The sequence below is a fragment of the Thunnus maccoyii genome, chromosome 3 (assembly GCF_910596095.1).
Source record: "Thunnus maccoyii chromosome 3, fThuMac1.1, whole genome shotgun sequence".
Lineage (NCBI taxonomy): Eukaryota > Metazoa > Chordata > Actinopteri > Scombriformes > Scombridae > Thunnus > Thunnus maccoyii.
The window spans coordinates 4384170-4409824 of record NC_056535.1 but is presented as its reverse complement, the minus strand read 5'-3'; the positions used below and the strand labels follow the sequence as shown (position 1 = coordinate 4409824).

General features: G+C 41.9%; 1 protein-coding gene and 1 long non-coding RNA gene across 4 annotated transcripts; one reads left to right on the top strand and one right to left on the bottom strand.

Annotated features, from left to right (window-relative positions):
* The first annotated feature begins 658 nt into the window (after positions 1–658).
* On the top strand, positions 659–25458 carry LOC121893684. Of its 2 annotated transcripts, none has more exons than XR_006095395.1 (3): positions 659–697; positions 17739–17882; positions 25371–25458. It is a non-coding gene; the product is annotated as an uncharacterized LOC121893684 (long non-coding RNA). The 2 variants fall into 2 exon arrangements; XR_006095396.1 differs by lacking the exon at positions 659–697 and adding an exon at positions 16199–16379.
* Positions 6257–25655, bottom strand: iqsec1b (IQ motif and Sec7 domain ArfGEF 1b). 2 transcript variants are annotated; one of them, XM_042405620.1, is made up of 13 exons: positions 25356–25655; positions 20264–21525; positions 19486–19647; positions 17733–17855; positions 16026–16192; positions 15400–15539; positions 14742–14771; positions 14446–14571; positions 14251–14350; positions 12775–12936; positions 12454–12630; positions 10917–10966; positions 6257–8296 (listed from the first exon to the last, which is right to left on the bottom strand). In XM_042405620.1, exons 2-13 carry the CDS (start codon positions 21517–21519, stop codon positions 7742–7744), a joined length of 3048 nt encoding a protein of 1015 aa, XP_042261554.1. In that variant the 5' UTR covers positions 21520–21525; positions 25356–25655; the 3' UTR covers positions 6257–7741. The 2 variants fall into 2 exon arrangements, with proteins under 2 accessions (XP_042261554.1, XP_042261555.1); XM_042405621.1 differs by lacking the exon at positions 10917–10966 and having other exon boundaries at positions 8184–8296; positions 25356–25432.

Genomic DNA, 25655 nt, shown 5'->3' with positions numbered 1-25655 from the left:
AAAATGCTTCAATAGCGACACCTGCAGGCAGGAGGAGAAAGAGCAGTGTGTGTGAAGTGGTGGTGGGGGGCAGTGGAGGAGGAGGGGACAGAGGAGGGCGTGTGCCTGCTGTCCTCCGCAGGGCGGGATCTCTTACATCAATTTAATGTACTTCATTTTTTTTCATGCTAATCTGTGATTGGCCATGACACGTAAAATGACGCTCTAAGGGAGGATGTCCTTTCTCACCAATCAACAACCAGAATGCAATATTGACATTGCGTTGGTCCAATGATAGTTTCCAGATTTCATCTTCAATTCTCTCCACTGTTAGGCAGAGTAGCACAGTGGATAATGAGCAGTAGATAGCGCCTTGCGTTAGCCAACGCAACGGTTAGCTTGTTGTAACAGCCTGAAGGACTCTTTATACATCCACGGAGGGACTGTTAAGGACTGTTGTAAAACTAACGGTGATAATGGATTTGGACAGTGCGGCGCAGCAGCGGCAGGACGCCACCGGGGAGGCTGGAAAGAGAAGCAACCAGAGAAACAACCAGGAGAGTTAGCTTGTTTGTCATTGTTGCTAATGATATCAGACTCGTTAAGCAGCAGCCACAAAGGTCTGTTAACTAACAAAAAAGATGACCAACAGCTACAAATGCACGCTATGACATGGATACTTCATCTCCATGAAAGAAAGAAGAAGACGTCAGATAACGTGAGTCAGATACAGCTTCTCTCTCTCTGTCTCCTTGAGACAGAGAGAGAGCTTTGTAGACTATATTTTATATATTGTACATATAGATATATGTAAGTCATGTATTTGATACATGCATTAATACTTTCTGATGTGAACCTACACTTTTAGATCTGTGAATGTTTTTAGTGTTTAATCTTTCTAGTATTCAGCACTGATCTGAACCTGTATCACATTATAAGCTTTGTGCTACTTTATATATTTCTGTATACTAAGAAAATACATAGGAAACACGTGTAAATCATGTGATATGTTGTCTGTTTTTGATGAGAACATAAATTTGTTGTCACAGTACAACAATACTATAAATCTGAATTTCACTTTGTTGGTAAAATGACACATCCTGAACCACTCTAGGGCTAAAACGAGCACTTCTTTGTTTAGAAACAATATGTATATGCTAAATGTCTTTAAATAAGCAGCCTTTTCACCACTCAGGGGTTTTTGTTTTTGAAAGTAAATTGTTTTATTGGCATATAAAATTGCCCCCCACCCCTCCGATTTCATCGGGTTGGACAATGATATAGTTTGATACAGTTTCCATGTTGGTTTTCCTCCCGTCCTCCCTACTTTTTTGAGTCACCAGCCACCACTATACATACATATATACATATATATGTATATATATATATAAACCGCAGTGGTAACCCTGTCTAATTGTCGGGGATCACAGAAAACCCCAGGTGTCCTAGCAGGTTGTTTATGTCATTTCTCGCTTCTCTCATGCTCGCTTTGCTGTTGCGATATTTCCAACAGCACCTGAACATAGCATAGCAACGCCGCGATCCTACCACTTGGAGGCGCAATGTACAAAGAAACTATTAAACTGTGAAGGCAAACTAAATGAAAATTGTATCAAAATGAGGGAGAAGTTAGTTTATTTTGTGTAAAATATGTAGACTAATTTCAGCCACCAATAAAAAACATTACAAAGCTGTAAATACAAATGAAAACATCAGGCTGTCTACAAACAGAAATAATAAAAAACAGCAGCTCTGTGTAATTATCACTGAATGTTCAGTTCTACAGTGCAAAGCATCCTTTGCTGGCAAAGGAAACAAAGCCCTGTGCTCAGTCCTTCCCAGCCGCATGATGACGTTGTCATGCTGACTCTGAGGATGTGGCCCTCAATGCTGGGATCTATTTTTAGCTCCACAACCTCAAGGGCCGGACAGACAAACAGGGCAAACTGTCACTCAGACCACCTGCCACAGTCAGGCGGGCAGCCAGGCATGTTTGTTGTGCAGGACTAAGAAAATAATTGGTGTACTGCTGTTATGACCTTCATCAGCAGTTAAAACTCCCAGAGCATTTTGTTCAAGTTCATACAAATGCCCCAGTGTCCCTACAGAAGGCCTCTGTGTTGATGAATAGCTAAGGGAGGAGTAAAATACAAACGTGTTTGTATCACTTCTGGACAGGGCTATTAGCTAGTACTGAGGACACAGAGGTCATGTCCTCAGAAGTGTTCCTGAGAATGTGGGGGTTGTAAAGGGGAATTACACCAATTTCACTCATAAATTGTCTATTTACGAGTCATGGTTAGCTGTTCTCAGCCTGTGAAAGCAGCTGTATAATGTCTTCTGTGACTCTGGAAGAACTTGGTCAAGCCTGAAGAATTATCCCTGGTGATGTCATGGTGATGTCTGTAGGGTTGTTTCACATTGGGCTTGGAGACTACAAATATACAGAGAGTCTGTTGATGAACTAGAAGTATTGAGTTTGAGGGTGTGGGTTTCCACTCAAGGTTTTGAAGGCTGATTTTTTTGACTCTGAATCTTTTACATTGACTTTTAAGGCAATAACAAACTAAATGAATCAACTAAGTAAAAGGTAAACTAAATAGATTTTGTGTTTCTCCAACAAAAATACATTCCTGGTTCTGGTCCTATTATTAATAATACTGGGAGATAAAATCGACAGAAAGCACAATTGATCAATTCAGTGAATCGAAAAAAATATATATAGAAAGTTTTCTGAATGTTTGTTTGGATTTTCAAGCATTTCTTAGAAGGATGAGATTGCTTTGGGGGACCATGGTCTCATGATCTGGGGATTTCTAAAATGTAGGCTGCAGCCATGCTTTTGGGGACATTGCATCCATTTACATTACTGTAATTCACTGGAGGAATAACCATAACCAAAAAAAATTAAAAAAAAAGACAGAAACTACTTCAGATTGTGCTGAATGCAAAAACTGAAACTGGTTGCATGGTGTGATATACGTAGGTCAGACCTACTCCTAGCAGACCTAAACCTACTGTCCTAGTCTAGTTCTATCCTGGTGGCTGTGGCTCATGTGGTCCAGTAATCACAGAGTCGGTGGTTTGAACCTCGGCTCATCCTGTACTTGAGCATCACTGAAGCCCAAATTGCATGTGACAGCCAAGCAAAGGCACTGCAAAGCATTTCGTCCCACTAAGGAAATAAAGTACTATATAGTGCAGTCCAAGGACTCCAGGACCACTTAAACTTTTTATGTAGTAAAAGTTACATAAGTGTGGTTCTAAGACTCTAGGACCTTGTAGTAAAACCTATATAAATATGGTTCTAGGACTTCAGGACCACTTATGTTTTTAGGGAGTAAAACCCATGTAAGTGTTGCTCTAGGACTCTAGAACCACCTACAGTAGCCCAAGAGTCCCAGTCCACTCAGTCATTCAATAGCAAAAAGCATTCTCCTACAAAGCAGAGACACTCAGACGCAGCTCAGGTTTTACAGTATATTGTTTTATTTTGCGTTCTCAACATCGTCACAGTACTAGTTTTACATCAATAGGGTTTTTGTCTACTTAGAAACAGAATGCATAATAAAATAAGAGCACTCCTGCCTTCCCTTTGACTTCAAAAGTGGGCTGTGAGTGTGAGAGAACAGGAGCATCTCAGGAAATAAGTCAGAAGCATATTAACTGTGTAACAGTTGGCTGTTCGTCTCTAGATCCTATGATAATTCAGTCCTGTCCGAGGCAGAGAGAAGCAGTTTGATGATTATGTAAAGATCAGAGGGGAGCAGGAATGCACCTTCAATGTAACTGCAGACATTGAGTAGTAGTAGTAATAATAATAATAATAATAATAATAATAATAATAATAATAATAATAATAATAATAATTTACAGACTATTTACATATGTTTCTTATTTCTCCTCTCTTTACTACCCACCAAACCCTTGAAATGTTTCCTCCCTTTCAGACCCTTTTTTACTTCATCAAGTTACATTAGATTTCCCCAGATGGATTTGCTATTTACACTCAGCAGTATACTGCCATGTCTTTATACTGTACAACAGAAATACAGGTGAAATGCATGCTGGAGAAGAATGACACTGAGCTTTAAATGAAGAGACACACTAGCAGGCCAGAAATCATATAAATGTAAACAAGCATCAATCGGAGAAATCAAAGCTACACTGAAACATTTAGGGTCTATTCAAGCCTGCTGCTCGATAGAATAACACTTAAAAAAAAAAAAAAAAAAGACAGAAAGAAAAGAAAAAAAGAAAACGGTAGGCATCAATGGCATGCAACAAAGCACCTCACACGGAATCTGGACAGGTTTTTTATAATAGATTAGTCTTCTGAAGGAACTGGAGGGTGGTGACTGACAACACTTTATTATATTATGGAGAACCATCAATATTGAATAAAGCTAAGTTTCTTCTTGGCTGGTTTCTTTCACATTGTTCCATAACAAGTAGATCAGAAGTCTGGAGAGAGAAGTTGTGATTAGTCAGATGTGGTGGTAATGGTGGGTCAATTCAAACTGGTCCCCAATGTACCTGGTGTAAAACTGATTTAAAATGTTATGACCATGTTATATTGGCACTTTCCTGACTCTGCAGAACATAAAGTATGCTGGATGAAATGCTGTAGGCGCTGTATTTCTTAATATACCAGAGCCAAATATTCTAACATAAATAATATTTTAGAGTAGCCTACAGTACATAGAGCCTGGATCATGAGAAATATTTTAGTACCACTTTATAATAAGGCATGCTTTATAAATGATTTACAGGTTACAACTAATAGCTTCATTAATGGTTATTAAATACTCTACTAATGCTTTATAGATTGCATAAATCATTAATAAGAACAACATTCGGGTTGCCAGGTTGTGAAAAATGTCTTTGGCCGGTGTTCCTCTCCCAGTATCCTCTCATAGCACAGGAAACTGTTTAGCAGAGGTAGTAATCCACCCAGATCCTGACACATCTCTTCTTAGTAAAAAAAACGTATTCTGCAGCCTAAACAACAACCACACTCAATAAATAATTGTGCTGTGTCAAATAGTATCTATGCTACTCTCCATTTTTATTGTCTGACCACTTAAAAGATCCTGTGTTTCTCATCATAATGTCAAAAGCACTCATCGCATTGTCTCTTTCTCTTTGAACATTTCCAAAGCCAAGCGAGCATAGATGTTCGCCGGCCCGCAGTCTTCTTCTTCACTACCTTTGCGAGCACATTGATAAGCTTCTTTGAGCGTCACTGCCACCAGCTTTACAACTGCAGACTTGATGGATGATTGGAAATACAATTTTAATGACCACGTAACATTTATAACTTTTTTGCCTAGAAGATTCTCAGAACTTGGCAACTCAAAAGTTCATATTAGTGGCTTTTTACTAATACATAAACCATTAGTAAATTATTTAATAGCCATCAGTTAAGCTATAAGTTACAATTGATAAACTCTTTATAAAAGGTGTAGTATTAAAAAGTGGTACCTTGAAAACTGGAACCTTGGGAAATAAGTATTTAAGAATACTGATCTACTCACTTGTCAACAGTAATGTGTGAGCCATTGACAGAGACATATGATAAATATGGAGATAGAGTTCCATTCGCTGTTCTCATCGCCGTCTGTCCATTATCACACAAAGACATTTTCCTCTCATAGCCGCGATTCCATCCAGCTTCAACTAAGATCTGATAAACTACTGTATGTGGATCAGGAAGCGATACAGATTTGGTTATCCTTTGGATTGACACAAATACATGGGTGACTTCAGTTAGCTGTAATTGAAGAAGTCAAAGCTATTCTACCATTCATTTTCAACAACTGTCGACTGTAACACTGATATAGTTTGGGAATACACAATAGTTAGAAAATAGCCTCATAATACATTGTTACATGCAATTATTTTACTTTGACATTCTTTATAAACGCGAAAGGTCCAGTCCCTCCAAATCCATGTGGATACTTGCACTTCACTGAAATATGGGAAATATAGGAAGAAATGACATAGGACGTTGGGAGGAGAAAAAAAAAACCTAACAGAACTAATGAAACAGAATAACCACCAGATTGCGATTGCTCTTGGACAAAAAAGTAAATACATATTGCACATACAAGTAAAAAAAAAAAAAATCCATCTCATAGTCTTTAAGCAGATACAGACTAACTTCTGCCACTGATATCAACTAAGTAGAACAAGTGCCATATCTATTGCTGCACCCCGCAACAGAAAATATGCTCCAGCACACCAGCCCCCCCCCCCCCCCCCCCCCTGCCTCCACTCTAACACACACCACAGATACTGTGTGCACAGGATGGCTGGGAGGTACAACCAGCCGTCCTATAATATGTCTAGAATGATGATTGATATAAAATTTGCGGTGAGTGAAGCATGAGAGCGCCGACGCCGTCACAGAATGATAATTATTGATTTTTATACTGTGTTCGTCCGTGCGGCTCTGAGGGAAGAAAAAAAAAGTCAGATGGAGGGAGTAAACAGCACTGCACCGCGCACACTCTCGCTGCTCAAGAGAGACGCACGGTGAAACCGAAAGAGAGGGACAGGGCACACTCAGCCAGCTGAGAGCTTCCACGTCAGGAGAGACACTTGGACAGTCATGTTGCTGTTTCCCTTCTGCACAGTTTCGACTCCTTCCACTTCCCACAAACAAAATTTAAAAAAAAAAAAATACACTTCCTCCTCCTGCGGATCGGGCTTGTAGAATCCTACCAGGCTGCAGGACAACATACAAAGCATTTGATAATGTTTATTAGACTCTGAAAAAGTAGTTAGAAAAATAAAATGACGAGCGGACGAGCAGCTTAGTACTGAAGGGGGCGGACATTCGGATGAATCTGTTTTGCTCAGCAGCTCGCCGTGGCTACTTTTTCCACGGCGGAGACAGAGACGCGACTGTGAACCGATGACGAGTGTAAGTGGATGAAGGTATACGCAGGCCGTTTGTGCAGGTCTTCGCCGGCCTTCAGCGATCTTAACAGAGTTCTAACTCAAAGGCAACCGTCTACAGTAGTATTCCAGTGTACTGCGTTGCCTAATGAAAGCTTTGATTGGTCTCTTAACAGTGAAACTACGGCCCCTATGTGCGAGTATAATACTGAGATTTGTAATTGATGCCATTTGTTCTGTAATAATAATTATAACAGTTGATATTATTTTACAAAATACTATGCACAATATACATAAAGCAATTTTTGTGACTAAATTAGTAAATGCTTCGATAATTGGCACATTTATCACTGCTAACAGAGATATCACAGTGCACTGTGAGCTACCGCTACATTAAATACTCGTACAGCTACTGCTGAGGCTGACCGTCTGTCTGTCTGTCTGTCTGTCTGTCTGTTCAGCCAAACCATCCTAGTTAAAATCACTTTGTAGACATTAAAGTCGAGATTACTATTTACTTCTTCTGTAAAGTACTAGTAAGCGAGATATTTGATCATGTTCCTTTAATTTACTGAGGAGAAACAGTAGGTGTGGTCTTTGTGCATGCTCTTGCGTTGTCGTCTGTTGCTCCTGAGGCATGAATTATGATCTGAAATGAGCAACCGGAAAAGAACTGTGTTGAATAAACTGCCCTCTAAGAAAAAAAAAAAACGCTGAAGGAGGCACACAATCTCGTCTAGCTTCACATCTCCCTGGAGAAGCAGACCAGCGATGCACAGTGCGACCGTATCATCAGCTGAGAGCCTCGGAGTAAAATCAAAGTTCAGTCAGTGAGCCCGGAGAGAGGCTCCCTCGCGCCTCACACCACCGTACTGATGCCGCTGTGCTTGGGCTTGGTGCTGCCGGGGGCCTGGGACGGCGCTGACGGCTGGCCGTGGTGGTGAGGGCCGTGCGTCGGGTGGGAGGAGTGTGCCGGGTGGGTCGGGTGGCTCCCGTGGCTGTGCTGCGTGTGAGAGTGAGGCGGGAACGGGGGCTGCTGGCCGTGAGAAGGGGGCGGGTGGTACTGGTGCGGCGGGTGCTGCAAGTGGGCCGGCGGGTGGTAGTGGTGGTGGTGGTGGTAAGGCGGGGGGTTCTGGGTCATGTGGCAGAACTGGGCGTGGTGCGGGTGCATGGTGACGGGAGCGTCCGTCTCCACCCGGGCTGTGTGGTGCAGGTTGGTGGGATGCGGGGTGTGGGAGATGAGGGTAGGGTGTGGGGTCTGAGGGGTGGGGCTGGGAGACTTCACCCGCCTGGTGCCGAACAGAGAACCCAGAAGTGAGGAGGAGTTGGGCAGAGACTGGCCGCTGTGGCGCGACGGGCAGTCTCGGCTGGAGGGAGTTCTCCGCCGCATGTGAGGACTGCTAATGATGGACCCCTGCAGGAGAGAGGACAGTCAGATCATGCCAGACAAACAGAAGAAAGTGTGCTTCAACCTGCAGATATTATACTGACGCCGTCCGGTGAGGTGCAACAGATAAAGTGAAGGTATACTTGCTACGGATTCAAATTTTGTAAATTCTACACAGAAAAGAGTGGATGTGGAGACACAGTGGTTTTGGCTTCTGCAGTGTGCACAGGCTCGTTGAATTCCTCACACAGCAGCACCGACTGCATGACCAGCTATAGCTGATCACAAATCTCACACGATTGGCTTTTGTTGCCTCGTGGAAAAAGTGTCTCCATTTCTTTTTCCTGGTTGACTGCCTTTGTTTGTCTATCCATGCTAACATCTCACGGTTGACTCACCCTAAATGGTTTGGAGGCTCAGCTTGCTGAGCTTGTCAGAGCCTGCAGCATCTGCACTGTCATGAACACACAGACAGCTTCTAAGTCTTCAGATTCCCTCTCTTGACTGCAGACACTGTTGAGTTTTCTGTCACTATTATATCTGGTTCCCAAGGTTACAGTATCCTCTTTCATTTTCATATGCCCCAAGTTTGGAGGTTGCAGCCTGTATAGAGTACACACATCTGTATGTATTAGCCTTTTCTACTGACAAATTCAGGTTCGCTGTGAGTGCACTGACTTAACTGATGTTTTGATGTTTCTAAATTCCCACTTAGCCGGACAAACAAAACCTTCATAGGAATACTTTATAAGGACTCAAAGCACAGTAACACAGAATAACATCAAAACAAATGTTTGTGTTAGAAGAAATGAAGCAGATCTTTCAGAGCCATGCATGACATGCAAATTAAACTATTCACCAATGACGTCATAAGTCTAAAAGATTCAAAGTCTTGAGTTATGATGTGATTATCTCTTTTTATAAATCTTTTTGCATAATTGATAAAGCAGTCTGACCTCTGCAATGAATTTGGACATAATGTTTTCTGGATTCAGCTGTATGGTATAATATTTGGGTTATTTCTGTGACAGTTTTTCAAGGAACCACGATGACCAAAAGGATTAGACTATAATTTATCGATACACGAGTTAAATGTTCATATTTATGTAGCTTTTCATAGCAGTCGGTGAAAATTCTACATAGTGTTAGTGTCTCGCGGCCAGAACAGCAGTAATTGGTAAAAAGTTAAATGAGAAAAACCCTTGATAGGTTTTCTGACCAAAACCAATATGGAGCACAAATTGAATATTGATAAATGACCTGACCTGGTCTGAAAAGCTGGATGACACTGGGACCAGAGCCTTGTTCTTCTTCTTACGTGGCTAAACGAGTCTAAGGCTAACATGATGCTAGCCATCTAACAAATAGCTTAATTTTGCTGAGATAATTACACAAATCTTGATGATTTTTCAATAAGCTAGAGGAGACTGTATGTTTCCGGAAATTACTGAGCCTTTTTTAAAAAAAAAAAAGGATTTGTGACTTTGTAAATTTTCATCTTCAATGGAAACTAATAGGATTTGTAGACAACAAGTAAAATATAGAATAATGCCAGGCTTTTCCTTTAAAGGTGTAGTGTGTAGGATTTAGTGGTATCTAGCGGTGAGGTGGCATCTAGCCCCCCTCTCCCGCCGCCGCCGCCGCCGCCCCCCCCCCCCAGCGTGCAGGAAAACCTATGGTGGCTGTGAAACTCGCAAAAAAAATCCAGTGTTTGGTTTGTCCGTTCTGGGCCACTGTAGTAACATGGTGGTGCAACATGGTGGGCTCTCTGGAAGAGGACCCACTCCCTCTGTAGATATAAAGGACTCATTCTAAGGTAACAAAAACACAACGATTCTTATTTTCAGGTGATTATACACTAATTAAAATGATTATGAAATAATTAAAATATAACTATGAATATTAAATTCCATTTCTGCCAAGTCCGTTCTGCTAGATGCCACTAAATTCTACACACTGCACCTTTAAGGTCTTATTGCTCTGACAACAGCTCCAGATAAACGTCAACTGAAAACTTCAGGCTCGTGTCAAATTGTTCACAGTCAAATCAAGCTAATTCAGTTAGCCGCAAACAAAAAAACATGTTGAATGAATGTTATGAATTAACAGTTTAAGATCTGTTCATTCATGGTATGGACCTTTTCGCTGCAATAAATTGCTAGCTAAGTATAAAGACAAAAATGGAAGGGGGAGAACTTAACGTCAAGGCCAGGGGTCAGTGACAGAGAGTAGTGTTTAGAGTCGATCACTGCAAACTGTGAGAGCATGCAGTAGCAACTGACAGAGCACGGCCAGGTCCACTTCGAGTGAACAAAGGACAAAATTCAGGAATTGGGTAAAAACTAACCCACTACACATGACAGGAGGACTCAAAGGGAAGTTTAACACAGCAGGCCGAATGTGAGTCAGGAGTATTATTAGTCGTGTCATGCTGTGTACATGAAGGGTTAACATGTGTCAGCCACAGCGGGTCATTCCCGTTCAGCCCCATGCATGCACGGCAAACAAGGTGCTCACAACAAAAAACACCACCAAAACAGAAAATAGCTTGTCAAACTACAAAGAAACATAAACACAGAGACTTGCGTGTTCAGAGTGAACAACATAAAGTCAGAGGACAGCTCAGCATCAGTTGCATCCTACTTACTTCCATATTGCTGTCTAGTGATCCTGCACTGCTGCGTCTCCCACGCTTGCCTGCCCAGAACATGTAACATGACAGATTAGACACGCCCGGTTAAGACGTGGAGGTGTATATCCCTTCTGTGTATGGGGGGGGAGCTAGCACCCTACGGTGACGAAGGTGGCACAGGTTTAGCTAGCAGCAGACTCTCAGTATGGCAGGGGGAGGCTATCGGGGACTAAAGGGAAGGGGAGAAGCCAGTCACTGCTCTAACAACTCCACAACAAGGTCAGCCACCAGGAGATTTCTTCAGGTGTCTACAGCAACTTAAGGTACAGCTGGCAGGAGACCTTTAGTAAAATACTTGCAATCAAAGTTGGCTGTATTAAAGGGGACTCCAGCAATTTAGTATTGCACTTCCATGAAGTTGAGGGAGTCACAAGATACAGATTAAAAGAAGTATGGTCAGAATTGAAGCAATAGAGACCGCAATATCCAGATTTTTAAAACTTAGTAGTGGTAAAGGTCCAAAAACACTGGATTCTACATTTCCCATAATGCAATCTGCAGCATCTTTGCCTGCCTTATCAATGCCATCTTTCAAACATCTTTCAAGCTCCACACTTTCTGTTTTTAACCCAGGCTTTCTATTAAAAATGTAGTCTCTAAACCCAAGATAAGTTTACCCTGATGACATCATCAGAGTTATTTTCAGAGTCCCAGAAGACATTGTACAACCCCATGCCTGGTAAATTGAACTTGTGTAAACTTATGTGTAAAATGCAAAAGTTCCCTTTTGAGGGTAAAGGAAGTGGTATTAATTTGAGTCATGTGAACCAAAGTGAACCGCAAATGTTGCAAATGTTTTAATTTTAGTGATACGGAGTGATTCACAAACATCTCCTGAGAAAAATATATGTCTCAAAAATATCCAATCTTTTGGGCTCTGTAAAACTGCTATTAAAACGGACTGTCTCTCAAAAATCTTCAAAAGCACTGATTGAAAAAACAAGAACAACAACAAAAAAAGCGCTCTGCTCTCTGATGTTGCTTAATTAGTCCGAACCTAGTGTTGAGGTCACTGAGTTAGGTTTGTGCAGAGCAGCTCTGTAGTATGGAGGCAACTGTCGAAGCTCCGTCTGAATCAACCACACCACATTAATTCCTCTTACTGCTAAGACGCTCAAATTGATCACAGTGACCTACATAGCTCTGCCTCCTCCCCCACCGGTGATGCAGGATTATTAGTTGATGGCCTCCAGTAAATTACGCCTGGGCCCATTAGCAAACACACCCATCTCTTATCTCCTTGCTTCACCGGCTTCACCGCTCAAGGGAAAGTTTTCTCTTAAGAGACTCTGCATTGGTAAGTCAGTTGCAGTGGCTACCACCCAAATCAAAACTGTACAGGAACAGAAAGCTTTTTCCAAGTTTCCAAATCAATTAACATCCAGGAGTGAATAGTATCATGCCAGCATCCAGCTTGGGTACACGCTCTACTTTGTTTAGCAGAGGGATGAGACATGAGAAGGTGGGTTACCAAGGCAACCTTTAATTTTACCTGCATCTGAGAGGTCACGCAGGGAGCTGCTAAGGGCGCTCCTCTTCAAACCTTCACCGATGGCATAGCTGTCGTCGAGGCTTGCTCGACTCAGGTTGCCGTTGCCCGTTTCCTTCTTTAACCCCGAACTCTGGGACATGCTGGGCCTCACCACCCCCTTCTGTTTTTCCAGCTCAGCTGTGTGGGGGACACATATACAAAGTTGACACTGATACAGATCTCTTACTTTTATTATTTTATATTTCAACTGATGTGAGACTACAGTCTGGTTATCTTTGTTGAGAATAGATATCTAGAGAAAAACACATCATTTTTGCTCACATTCTATTCGGTACTTCTCCATCTCTTGGACTTCAGCAATAGATTCACGCAAATCATCAGTAAACTTTTTGCGGTCCTGAGGGTTGGGAGCATTGAAGTTGATGAGGACTTTGATGTCAGCTCCAGGAATGGCTGAGGTCAGCCGGACTCCATTGGGATAATCTAAGGAGTGAAGATATCATCACTTTAATCCGTGTCCACACAAAATAGACAGATCAGTAGGGGAGTTGACATAAATTAGAGTTGTTTCAATAACAGACAAAACTTCTGCTATCATTAAGATGTCAGTATGTTTCAAACAGGGAGCTTGTAGGATCGTTGTACAGTATCTGAACCCCCCTTCTCACCCAACACACCTTTGCCACATCTGAGTTGAGGGGCAATCTACGTCCAACAATTTTTGTAGTTTTATGAAACCGACAATCTGACAAGCATGGCCACTTCACAAAGCGATTGACGAAGTGTGCAGGATTGATCTTCTCTGTCAAACTCTCTTTTTTCTCTCTTCATACAACTACTGCCCAGCTTCAAATTCCTGGGCACCCACATCTCCAAGGACCTCAATGTGGACAACCAACACCACCTCTGGTGAAAAAGGCACAGAAGTGGCTCTAGTTCCTAAGGACATTGAGGTAGACCAACCTGTCAGAGCAGCTCCTGGTGTCTTTCTATCACTGCTCCACAGAAAGCATACTCACCTACTGCGTCTCAGTGTGGTATGCCAGCTGTTCTGCGGCTGACAAGAAGTCTCTCCAGAGAGTTGTCAAATCAGCCCAGAAAATCACCAACACACACCTGCCTACATTGCAGGACATCTACAGCACCCGGCGAAGGCACTGTAGACAGTTTTTACCCCATAGCCATCAGAGCGCTGAATTCTGCTCTGCAGAGACCCCTCCCCCCCACCAACCCCCCAACACACACCATCTTTATGTTTTATGTGCAATACTGACCAATCCAATAATAAACCTATCAACCTAGCTACAGTCTGTTAATATCTGTAAGTTAACTAGCAATGCTAGTTTATTTTTACTTGATGTGTATGCATGCAACTAGTACTTAGTATGTACATACACGTGTGCATATGGGTGTAAGTACACAAGAACTGATGTGTGAATGTACAATGTGTAATGGAAGTTGCACCTTCAATTTCACTGTACTGCCGTGCAATGACAATGACAAAGGCATTCTTTCCATTCTTTTCTACTTCTGTTGCTTTTTGTGGTTAACACCACAATTGCCTTCAAAAAGAGACCGTCCAAAAGTGTGCACCACTATACCCATTTCATAATTCATTGTGTAGCACCCCTCTCTATGATGGCAGGGTTCAAATGGGTTCAAGCCACCTTCAAGTATGGACATTCCCAACAGCCAAAACACTTGTGCCTTTAGACATGGTCTTTATACAAACTACTTTGTTTGAATTATACTGACACCTTGAGCAAAAGCCTACATAAATGTCTCAATGGTACTTACACTGATTCTCGAAGAGCAGCACTTGCATGCCATAAAGTGAGAAGGACTGCCGAAAACTGTACGTCACAGAGTTCTTTTTCTTCTGGAAAATTTTAGTAACCTTTGAAAACACACAGAATATACTGCATTGTAGACTCTTTCAGTGACATTCCCAGGAGGGCTTCCAATGTGCTGGAAGAATAAAGACTGCCGTACCACTAGCAGGTCATTAAAGAGGAAGATCTCTCTTTGGTGCAGACCCAACTTTTGTGGTTTGTTGGGGTCTGGCACTTCAAAAAGCCTGCAGTAACAGACCAGCCTCCGGTGGGGAAGGGATAGTACCTGCATACACAAAACAACATAATTTCTGAGTCAGTCTCTTGTTGTCTCACAGAAAGCTTTCAATGTACAAAATAGAAAAAATATAACTTTATACATTTCACAGTGTTTACATCTGTTCCATAGAGCCTCTGGTTATTGTACAAATAGATGACAGAAAGAGTAATACTTACGCAGCCCAGACCATGGTGTAAAGAGCCAATCTGTGGAGCGAGAGATACATACAGGAGACATTTTACAGGGATTAGTGATCAGATCAGTTATCATCACAGAACAGACATTCTATGTAATGTTCAACAAGAAATATGGGCCAAATTTTAATTCAGGAGTGCTACTTTTCTGGGTCACAGGGAAAACACGCATGTGTCCCGCATAGGATTCAATACCCTCCTCCTTCACTACATTGTGTGTCCAGTTTGTGTCAGCCTTTCTGGTCATGATGGATGAGAATCAATAGACTGAAAGGAAAGGTGGGATTTCAAATAAACACCTTCAAGATCACTGGGTGTGAGGTTGTTTATCTCAGTTATTATTACAAAGCAGTCAGAAGGCACTTTTCATCGCCAGCACTTGAGGCAAAAGACATATTACGGCCATTCAGCATGAAAGTCTCTGGTCCTGAATTGATGTGTCACAGTGAAGAAAGTATGCTCTAGTAAAGAAAAATCTTGTATGAATGTACAAGAATGTAGGCCATGAATAAGCTAGTGCTCTCTGCAACAGCTCAGAGGGGGTAATTTGGTTCTGCACACTCTTGCTAGATTCAGCTCCTGAGTGTAGAGGAAGATAGAAGAAATACTCCAAGTAACCCAATGGTGAATTCAAACTCACCGGCTTTTTCCCTACAATAAGTTTCTCCACTTTCTGAACCTGGGACACATGATCTTCATTAGTCTTGAGCTCCCGCTTTCGAATCCGCTCATATATCCCTACCAGCATCTCTCGAGGGATGTCCTCCCCATCATCCACTCCTGTCAGAGGATAAGAGAGAAAAGACAGAGAGAAAAAAAGAGAAGGATTAATGATTAATTCAAAGATTTATGAGAGTTGATGAACCTCAGAATTTGCTTACATATTGCTGCGCTGCATATATATCACACAGAACAGACAGAAATGTCCTTCAGAGCTCTCTAAGGACATGCATTTCTCCTCCACTCAATACTGTACTTTAATTACTCGCACTCCAATAGGCAGAGAAATGAATTAGCTATGCCACAAAGCCGTCGCTAATACCCTCAAAATCTGTTGAGGGCAACTTAAAAGTGCTTTGCCTCACCAGCAAAGCTTTCTTGGCCATGACTTACGAAAAAAAAAAAACAACTTATGGACATGGCTATTAATCAAAGCAAAATGCATGGACAAAACTCAATTTGAGGTGAATATTTATCCTTGGAGCTTCACAGTAACGTCTCAAGGACAATAAGCCGGATGCGATGCAGGGAAGAAGAACAAAGTACCTCGAAGGTTCTTAACAAAGTCCTCCAGCTTCATCTTCCTCTCAGGCTTGACGTTGGGGCTGTACATGTCGGTGTTAAGTAGGATGATGGCAAAGGCCAGGATGAAGATGGTGTCTGGGTTCCTGAACTGGCGTACCACACCAGGGTTGCAGATGCAGTAGCGTTGGCTGTGAAGAGGATGTTGAACACAGAAACTTTTAAGTCGAACTGAAATTAAAATTCAGTTTTGCTAAGAAATCAATACAATACATATCTCCTTGATGTTTGTTTTGACTACTTATGGCTAACGCAATTCTTTCCATAATGCAGGTGAACACAGTGCTGAATGTGCTGGAGCAGTGAATGATTCAGCAGGTACATGAACAATAAGTAACATCTAGTGGGAGTCAAAACAAATGTTACCAAGCTAGGCTAACTAGCTTCCAATGGTCTTCCCAGATGTTTAATGTTATAAAGGCAAAGGGAAAAATGGTCTGTATTGTTCATGTTGTTTTCAGTCAGTAGCACACCAAGGAAGTTGACAGTGTGTTTCTTATCAAAGCTGGCTCTCTGTTGTCTGTCAACTGATGTCATGGGAAATGTCTATCCAGAGGCTAAATGCTTAAGATGCTGTTTACACAAATATATCCCCCCAACATTTTAAACTGGCACTAGTATTATACTCTGTACTTTCTTGCACAAAAGTCAGGAAAACTCAAAATTCTGTTTGATTGAGAAGTTAAAAGTTTGAAAAAATCTGGGCATACTGGAGCATGTTGCTTATATTAGATCTGACTATGCATAAAGACTTCCCTTCAAGACAAAATAAATCAGTAAGCTTCCCTGTCAGTGATTAGTTCCACTTATGGACAGGGGTATCCATATTGATATTGATATTGATATTGATATTGCACACTATTCTGTAATCATACACAGTCAAATAATGCTCCATAGTCTCAATTCAAAATAAATGAGCCAGTATGATTGAAGACTGTCAGTACCGCCTACAGCCATCAGACAAGGCCGTTTAACATCTTTCTTTGTCACCATAAGCAACTTCATGATCATATGTGGACTAGGCTGCAGGCGAGCGCCAGATGATCAGTTATCATTATTTCTCCAGTGTAACAGTGACTGCAGTGTTTACTGAGGCCGAAACGTCCTTGCTCAGTGCTGATCGAAGCAAATTCTCTGTGGCCATTAGAGCACCTTCCCACCAGACGTTTGGAGAAAATAAACGAGGGACAAACAACATCCGTCAGCAGCCCTGAGGGAGGTTTTCTCTACTTTTTGAACAAATTTTTTTGAAATTATTTTCTGCAATGATCTGATAGAACAAAGTCTGGATTTGAAATTGCACTGCTGTAGTTATGTCTGCGAGTGTTAAAGGAAGACACTGGTGTCACCTCTGTTTTAGAGAGGGTAATGGTGTTTTTGAAATGGTGCAAAGCTAGTTTTTTTACATCCATTAATCATACACGCTGTGTTGGTGGTAAATACTAGACATGGCAATGAACCCAGTAATGACCATCTTGTCAAATATTCCTCAGTTGGTCTCAGTTGATAAAAGACCCTATTTGCAAAAATGTCACTTAATTCCTTCAGTCTGGGGACGATGACTCGAGGTGATCAATTCTATGATCTGGCAATCATTAAGTCTAAGCTAGTTTGGGAGAGGAAGCGGTACTGTCATGTACTGTGTCCCTAACTGTCAGAGGAATTTTTTACCTGTAGGCCTCTATCAGCCGCTCAACCTTCTGCGCCTCTCCCTGGACTCTGATGTGTGCCTGGAATTTCCTGAGCGCCTCATCCAGCTCCATACCTGAGAAGTCCATTTCATCCACCACACAGCTGGTGAGAAACACACAGTTAGCAGTGGTAAGTGGGAAGATCAGTTTGGATAGGAAAATACACATGATCCTTTAAAACAGGAATAATATGATTGTTTGAGGTTTGTTCATGCATAAACTACATTAATCTGACAGCTAAAGTTCCTTGCTAATTTTTACGTTCAACATGAGATAAATATGACTGCTGTCAGCTACAAATGACAAAAATCTATACTTTTTAGGACAACAGCCCTGTTTCAACTTGATAACACAATTCATTTTTAGATATTATCTAAAGAGTTTTAGTAAATTTTCTCAACCTGAAGACTTCTTATTTTCCCTTTTTTCTTCCTTCATTCTCAAAAAAAACTTCCTAGAAGTGGAAATCCAAGGCTTTCATCCCCACCAGTGAAACTTTCTGTAGCCTATTTCAACTTTTGATACTTGATTAGTTTGACTTCCAATACATTTACTTAAAGCAGCACTAATCAGTTTTTTTGTCGACTTGGTAGAAGAAAAACCCAATATTCACTCCCCAGAGAAAACTATATCTTTAGCTGCTAAATGCTCCGCTATATTAACTGGCTAGTCGCTAACATTCTCTGTAGTTTGTTGCCGAGCAAGTAGTGTATCAGAGTGATCAGAGCTTTTTAGCTAAAAATAGCTGACTACTGCTGTAAATGAGGTTGATGAGAGCAGTGAGATTGAACAAAGCAACAACAGTAAGTTGCAGGCTGTAAAAGGAAAAACAATTACCTAAGAGATGTTGAAATGTTCAGTAGAGCTGATGGGAACTGCAGAGTTTGGTGTTAGTTCTTTCTAGGTTTGTCACTACAAACAACCCCTTTCCAACAACCCCAATGGTGATTGGCCCACTATAGATAAATGCAGCTTTAAAACAGGACCTATGCGTACAATGGAGTTTTTTTCCATTTAGATGTTGACACTTCTCCTTAGATTAAGGTCCTGACAAAGGTCCTGACACTTCTGTCTCAGCTGAAGTAAGGATTGTGACGCTGTGATACCTTGCATGTCAGGATTTATAGACATCTTCTCCAGAAGCCCTTTCGATATGCCTTTCAAACTGACACTGATGGCCCTTTCCTGGCCTTATCCTCAACTGCATCTCAATGAGCTCTGATAGAGCTGGTGTATTTCAAGCACAAGCTTTTACTTGGTATCTCTAAGTCTGTCTGGTCTAAAGCATAAAGAAGGGGCTCTATTTGACTGATGCAAAAAATCATTACTGGAAAATACGAGATCTTTATGACTTCCCTTCTCTAATAAAAGGATTGTAGAATATAAATGGAGTCCTTATGTTTATCTGAGCATCACAACAATTTCCTGAGTGGATTCTATTTCGGTTTATTTCCTGGATGTAACTCGGGTCATTAGGTGGTACTCAGAAACTCCAAAGACTGTTTGAATAAGTGTAGATTGCAAACTGGCAACCCTATTTGCAAGTAAATGATCTTCCATGCTTATATTCCTGGGAGGCAGATAAAAATAAATTCTGTGCAAAGGCATAGGTGGCAAGTTAAATCAAAAGCATGTTTTGAGAATCTCGAGGTTTTCAGGGTTGAGACAAAATTATCCATCTACATAAACAAATGCGTCAAAGAGTACATAGACACGAATCGCTTAAAACTCACTCAAGGACATCTCGGTTGAACTGTTTCTGCCTGTTACCCAGGAACTCTCCAATCATCTGTCTACTCAAGCCCTTCCTCTGGAGCAGGAAGTGGGCCACACCCACCGGAGTGTCTGGAACAAAGTTTCGCTCTATCAGATACTGGATGCCTTTTTCTGGTTTCCTGGAGACACAGGAGAGACAAAAAGGGAAGGAGTGAGGACACAATCCAAATCTGTGATTATCCCACTGCACTTCTGCCCCTGGCCAGATGTGTGTCAGATGAGGGACAGGATTTAGGGAAGATGGGAGGGAGGGAGGTGGTGGAAAGAGATGAGGGCTGAGAGTAGGGAGGAGGAAAGCCACTTTCCTCTGCGGTGTTGATCACAAATGATTAAAAGGAACTTAATGGCTGGCTCTGAAAGAAACCAAATCCACAATCATCTATGATTAAATGGAATCACACAGGCTCAAATGAACCGCTCTGCATGAAGTGGAGCAGAATCAGTCCTGGGTTTGTTTTCATTCGAAGTGTAACAGGCAGATAGGTGCATTTCAATCATCATCACTGCATATTTATGGTACATAAGAGCTTCATGCTGGGTTCTTCAACAAAAAACATTCTCCAAGTCATAAGTAATGGACTGGATCTAATTTACATTGTCTCTTCTACCCCTCATTGGGTATGTAATATGTGATTGTGTAATTTAGAGGTTAAAAGGTCCAAGGATTATATAATAATGTGTCTGGCATTGTGTGGGCAGTGTGTTAATGGACATAATGCACCGGAGTGTACATACTTGTTGAAGAGGTTGAGGCCGATGCGGTAGTGCCTCTTGCGGATGATATCATTGCTGAATGCAGGCGAGTCCCAGCTGTTGCGAGTCTCTTTGTGGTACGTCTGCTTGCTGAGTGTCTGCTCCCTCAGACTGTCTCTGGATGAGGACTCGGAGCTGCAGTTGATGGTGTCGTTCGAGTTCGATGTGCTGTTGATGCTGTCGTTGTCACCATCAGAGAAATCAGACTCTGACTTACTCTGGCGGTTTGCAGTGCCATTGATGGCCAGGTGGGCCTCCAGTTGTCGTGGCCGATGGCGAGTGCTGTCGTCTTCTCTGGAAGGCCCTCGGGGTGGCAGGCTGTGGCTGATGTGTTTGGGGCTGCTCTGTTGGTTGCTGATGCTCCGTTCATAGGCATTTTGTCTCTTCAAAGAGCTTCGGTCAGAGCGATCGCTCAGCTCTACAGAGCTGTCGCTGGGGGGCTCGATGGTCAGTAAGGGTAGGTGGTCTACCCGCAAACGCTGCTCTTGGCACTCCAGGGACGGTGTACTGCGGCAGCTGGTGTCCGTGTCCCCTTTCTCATCCTTATGGGCCAGGGACCAGTAGTCCTGGGAGGAGTTGAGGGAACGCTGACGCAAGTCTGATTCTGTGCTGGAGGGTCGGTCTACAGACTGAGACAGAGGCAGGGGTGGTGACAGCTCCTCTTCATCGATGTAAAGGGTGACATCGCTGTAAGATGCTGTCATTTCGTCTAGTTTTCGGTGTTCTGAGGCGCTGTGGGAGGGTTTCACCGGGCAACTAACCTCCCTGTCCATATCCTGGTGGCCTCTACCTGGCTCAGACTGGCTATCGTCACCATGTAGGCTGCGACAGTTTAGAGCGTCATCTATGGACTCAGCTAGAGATTTGACCTGCCTAGAGAAGGCATCTTCTAGTTCTGTGATAGCGTCTGTGAAGTCACTCTGTGTCGTGGGGGTCTTAGCCTGTACCCCCATCTCCTCACCATGCTCTGACTGCACCAGTGTGCCGATTTTGGTGCCATCATCTGTTAGTGAGACCTGCTTTCCCTCGAAGTAGGAGCTGTGGACTTTTTCAGGTCCTTCGAAGGAAAACTGCATTCTCATATTGGATAGGACGATCCGTCTGGACATACGGTTCTCAGACATAGAACTTCTAAGACGCTCAAAGTTCTTGTTCATCTGGTACTGGCGGAAAGCTGTCTGGATGGTGCGGGCTGCATGCCGAGTTATAAAGCGGCCACCATATTTACGCTCTAGCATCTCCACCTGCACAAAGAGAGGGAAAGTTAGTGCTATAAATACTTCTGAGACACAACTGGGAAAACTTTGTCTAAATAGTTCAATGGCTGCAATTCAACCTTGAAAATGTTCTCTGTCATGGGACAACTCGTGATAGTGAATCATCAATATCATCACAGTTGAAGGATAGAATTAAATGCTCACTCTCTGTAGGCTTCAGAGTTGGCTGAAAAATTGAATGGGAAAGTTCGTTTCTGACCGTAGGTCCACTTACTAGATTGTTCTAGAACTTTCAACCAAATCTCACAGTTTTCATCAGCGCATGGAGTTGTCATGGCTATGGTCACTCACTTGTCATCTTGTGACCTCGGTATGGAACTTTGCTCAAGTCAAGTCATGTGATGACCTAAGCCATAATTCCCCTTAAAACCTGACTAACAGGCTGTTAACAGGTTTGTAGTTTGTTCCAAAGCAGATGTGGGCATCTTCATGGATTCCTGAGGCAAGTATTTAACATCCATAGAAATGTCTTGAATCCCTTTTGCAGTGTATTATATGGCTAAATATGCTACCTTGGAGCTTTGAACGGCAACCACTGTCAGAGATCCAAGCTAACCACAGGCATTCCTATGGGAAGTAGCAAACTAAAATCTTTAAAACATTTTTCACAACTGTAAACAGTGAGTGTTTGCAACTCAAAAGATACCTTTTGTTTGGAGTATCACTTAAAATAACTCTGTCTTTACCTCTGGAACAAAACAAGTTTTCATATGGCAAGAGAAGTAAGGCTATTACCTTGGAAACATGGATTAGACGGAATGAAGAACGATACTGCTGCCTTATCTGCTTTTGTCATGGCTTAAAAAGAAGAGGAGTGATGATGGCATTTGAAAATGGCCTGAATTTAGGGTTTATTAGACTCAAATAGACTCCCAGGAAAGATGGATAATGTTGGATTGTTATGGGAATCCAGTTTGACAGATAAACTGGTAATGGCCCAAATAATGATGAGGAATTGCTCTTGGAAGAACTACCAAAAACAAGATTTCGAGGAAAATATGATTATAGTTGGGGACTGCAGTGTGATTGGACATAAAAAATGACATAAAGAGACCACAAATTAAGATGTAGTAAAGACTATAAAATATGTACTGAAATATAAAATAATTAATAGTGGGTGCTGCAGTATCCCTAATTAAATAAAGATGAAAATGAACATATTTGAAAGGAATCAGTCAGGTGTTTATTACACGTGTACGCTTAACTGAAATGACTGAGAAATAGATCATTAAACTAAAGTGATGTGCCTCTAATTAAGATAATGTCCAGTGCTGTATTACAGTACATTAGCTCCCTCTCTCTGTCCTGTGCCTTTTACACATTGACCCAGTTCTCCATGTATGGAGTCATGGTGTAGAATGACACTAATCATGTTTCCCCACCCCATGTATGGGCCACGGTGGCTCGCCAAAAGGAACATGGACCATGACAATGAGTCTCACTCCAACAGGCTACAACTGTCACTACCTAACAAGAGGGCCAGTGTACTTCAACCACAAATGCAGCTGACACAGCCACAAGTCCTAACCAGACTGTACTTTGTGATTTGTATTTGACTGGCATGAAGAGATTTTACCAGACAGCAGCTTATAGTAACAGCTGATATAATAACCACTGACTGTTTTATGACGTTTTATATTGTTTATTGCTAATAGATCATTCAGAAAGGCATTTTGTTACATTTTGACAAATTAAATTCACTCTAAATCATGTCATGTAGGGTCATGTTGTATTGCTGCTGGTCCCAAATAATATCCAGATGGATGAGAGACGACTCTATCAGCTCTAATCATTCGGTGTGACATAATCAACACAGAAATTGCGTTTTTTGAGGCAGATTTGTTTGGATTGTGAGCTGTGAAGTGTTGACTCAGTGCCTTTTGATTATTTGGTGGAGCATCATGCTATTGCCAGTGCTGCTTTTCCTTACTTTGCAGTTACTATAGAAAATAAATATATAACCGGGAAAGAAAGAGGAAGATACCTTTGATCTGAACCCACTCTTGATCTGGTCTAGCTGTGGGTCAGTCCCATAACATGGATATAGCTGAAATTGGGGTCTAATCTGATTCAGTTCAGTTTATCTCACAAAAAAATGTATTCATATCCTTGCCAAGTACACAAATTTAGTAAAGCAACTGATTTTATCATAAACATCGGTCCACTGAATTCAAGAGGGATTTGCAGTCAACAAACGAGAAAAACCTCTTCAAACCAAGCCAAACAAATTCTAAAAGGACTGTACTTCTTAGGAAATGGGAAACACAATAAATATTTGAAGCACTCTTGGACTCACTAAGATTTGAAACCAGACTGACCAAACATGCTTGGTGTTTTTGCCTCTATCTTATTGCCTCTTGTCCACAAGAGCCTCATCTGCAGTTCAGCTGATGTTTACTCTGATGCTTTTAACACAGATCTCTGTCCAACAGCAAAGTATTAGCACTTAAACAAAGAATTGTTTGTTTGCTATTATATGTATTTGTCAGGACATGCATGCATGCAAGACACTACATGGCTCACAATAGTGGTCTTTTCCTTGTTGTAATTATTTAATGCAAGGGTTGCATTGGTCAGTAGAGCAGTTTGAAAATCTTTTGCACCATTTCACCTTAGCACATGCCACTGTTGGTCAGAACAAACACTGTCTATTTGTCTTGTGATATCCTGGTTTGGGTAGCTACCCTTGAATTTAGTTATCACTAGATTTTGTGTGGCCAAATTCCTTTGTTTGTCCATGACTCCTTGCTACTAGATAGATAACAGTTAGCATATGATAAACAGTACAGTACAAAAACCAAAAAACGATTGGCAGCAAAGTGATCCAGAGAGCAATAAAACCCTGTCTACTGTTCTGTTGAGACACTCAGTTCCTTGAATCTCCAATGTAGCCACTGCAGAGTGTATTAGGTCAGAACAGGCCGATAAATCAATATTGTCCTTTATGGACGTTCAGTGGTGATCATACCGTGTTTATGTTTTTCCCAATTCTGTTGTCAAAATTAAAGCTGCATTAATTGATTTATTTGGCCACTTCTTAGCAGAGGAACAAGCTGTAAACACAGCATTGATGTATTATTACCATACAAAGATGTTATAACTAATGTGTTAGCAAAATGTTGTGTATTTACACATCCAGCACACACAGGGAAAAAATAACATTCATTTGCTGCCGTGTATGACTCAGCACACACTGTCTGACTCTCCTTTTGGCTCTGTTTTGGTCTTTAACAACTCTTGAGAAAAACATCTGGCTCTTTAGCTGTTAAATGCTCACTATGTTCACCAGCTAGTTGTTAACTTTGTCTCTCTGCTGTTTGGTGATGGAAAGGTGGTGTACAGAGGCTTTATTAAAGCTTTTTTTGCTGAAAACAGCTGCCTGCCGCGGCTGGAAACAGGGTTGATAAGAGTGCTGAGACTGAATGAAACCATTAAGTTGTGAGCTGTAAAACCAAAACAATGACCTAAACGCCCCATACACTGTAGAGCTGAGGGGAAAAAACACCGTTGGATGATAATTCTCTACAAGTGTCACCTTTCATGTTACATATGGTTATTTGTTCAAATAAAAATATTGATTAGCACAGTTTTAATGATTCCAAAAAAATTGAAAATTTAAATAAAGTGGTATTGAAGATTTTACTTTTGTATAATACACTGAACATCAATTTTACATGTGATTTTAAACACTATGTTTTCTTATTAATATTGTGATATTGTTTCAACTATGTTATCCAGCCCTATAGTAGGCATACAAATGAAAGTTGTCCCTGTCTTTGTGTGTCCCTCCCCCTCACCTGCTTGTCCTGTAGGTCTGATGAGAGCTCATAGCTCTCTGACAGTGAGCGGGACCGCTTGATGGCCTCCTCCTCTGCCTGCTTGCGGAGGATAGACTGGGAGTGCTGGAGCTTAGGTCGGCGGGGCCGTGGGTGGCCGGGCAGCAAGATGTGACCGTAGAACTGGTTGTCCAGGTGGCTGGGGCCGAGCCCACCACTGTGGGTCACTGGGACGCAACTGTAGCCGCTGCTGGGGTCCACAGAGGCGCCCACCTCGCTGCCTGGAGCATCACCTTCCACACTGCAACACACACACACACA

What these genes read in the sequence shown, in the direction of transcription:
- iqsec1b (XM_042405620.1), bottom strand. Translation starts at nt 21,519, where the DNA reads ATGCTAGAGCGTAAATATGGTGGCCGCTTTATAACTCGGCATGCAGCC. An exon ending in GGCCTCAACCTCTTCAACAA is followed by an intron (nt 19,648 to 20,263) that starts GTATGTACACTC and finishes CTGTGTCTCCAG; the next exon opens with GAAACCAGAAAAAGGCATCC. An exon ending in TCTTTAATGACCTGCTAGTG is followed by an intron (nt 14,351 to 14,445) that starts GTACGGCAGTCT and finishes GTGTTTTCAAAG; the next exon opens with GTTACTAAAATTTTCCAGAA.